This window comes from Sinocyclocheilus rhinocerous, unplaced genomic scaffold (assembly GCF_001515625.1).
Source record: "Sinocyclocheilus rhinocerous isolate Xijiao unplaced genomic scaffold, SAMN03320098_v1.1 scaffold504, whole genome shotgun sequence".
NCBI classification, from domain to species: Eukaryota; Metazoa; Chordata; class Actinopteri; order Cypriniformes; family Cyprinidae; genus Sinocyclocheilus; species Sinocyclocheilus rhinocerous.
In genome coordinates, this window is record NW_015645076.1 from 1,660,258 (window position 1) to 1,660,633 (window position 376).

Here is a 376-nt window from a genome sequence, read left to right on the forward strand (position 1 = left end):
CATCAAATTTTCATTTTTGGGTGAACTATCCCTTTAACTCGCTCTGTCTCTCTTTCACAGGCCCAGATGGCTGCGTTCAGTTTCGGCTGGCCTCATGTGGACAGGACAGTCTGTTGAAGATATGGATTGTTTCTCTTTTGTCTGCTGCAGGTAGCACCATCCAAACCCGGGTCGATCGCGTCAAAAAGCCAACGACAAGTGCTTATGCATCTGCACCACTGCAGTTGATGTTTTACAGGCACTTTTAACTAAATGTAAATATACACTCCGTATTTTTTATTCCATAGTAAGGGCAATTCATACAATACATTTAAACTGAGCTACTTTTATACCATCTCCGAACTTTCTACCACGACTCTGCTGTTCTTCGGCTGGT

General features: G+C 43.1%; 1 protein-coding gene across 3 annotated transcripts in view; it reads left to right on the forward strand.

The window, feature by feature from the left end:
• LOC107705585 (WD repeat, SAM and U-box domain-containing protein 1-like) overlaps nucleotides 1-376 on the forward strand; it is a 12,723-nt gene that overhangs the window by 4,370 nt on the left and 7,977 nt on the right. For all 3 annotated transcript variants that reach the window (XM_016508930.1, XM_016508929.1, XM_016508928.1), the window contains one exon: nucleotides 61-150. In XM_016508930.1, coding sequence (XP_016364416.1) covers nucleotides 61-150 — 90 coding nt within the window. The remainder of the gene's footprint in view (nucleotides 1-60; nucleotides 151-376) is intronic.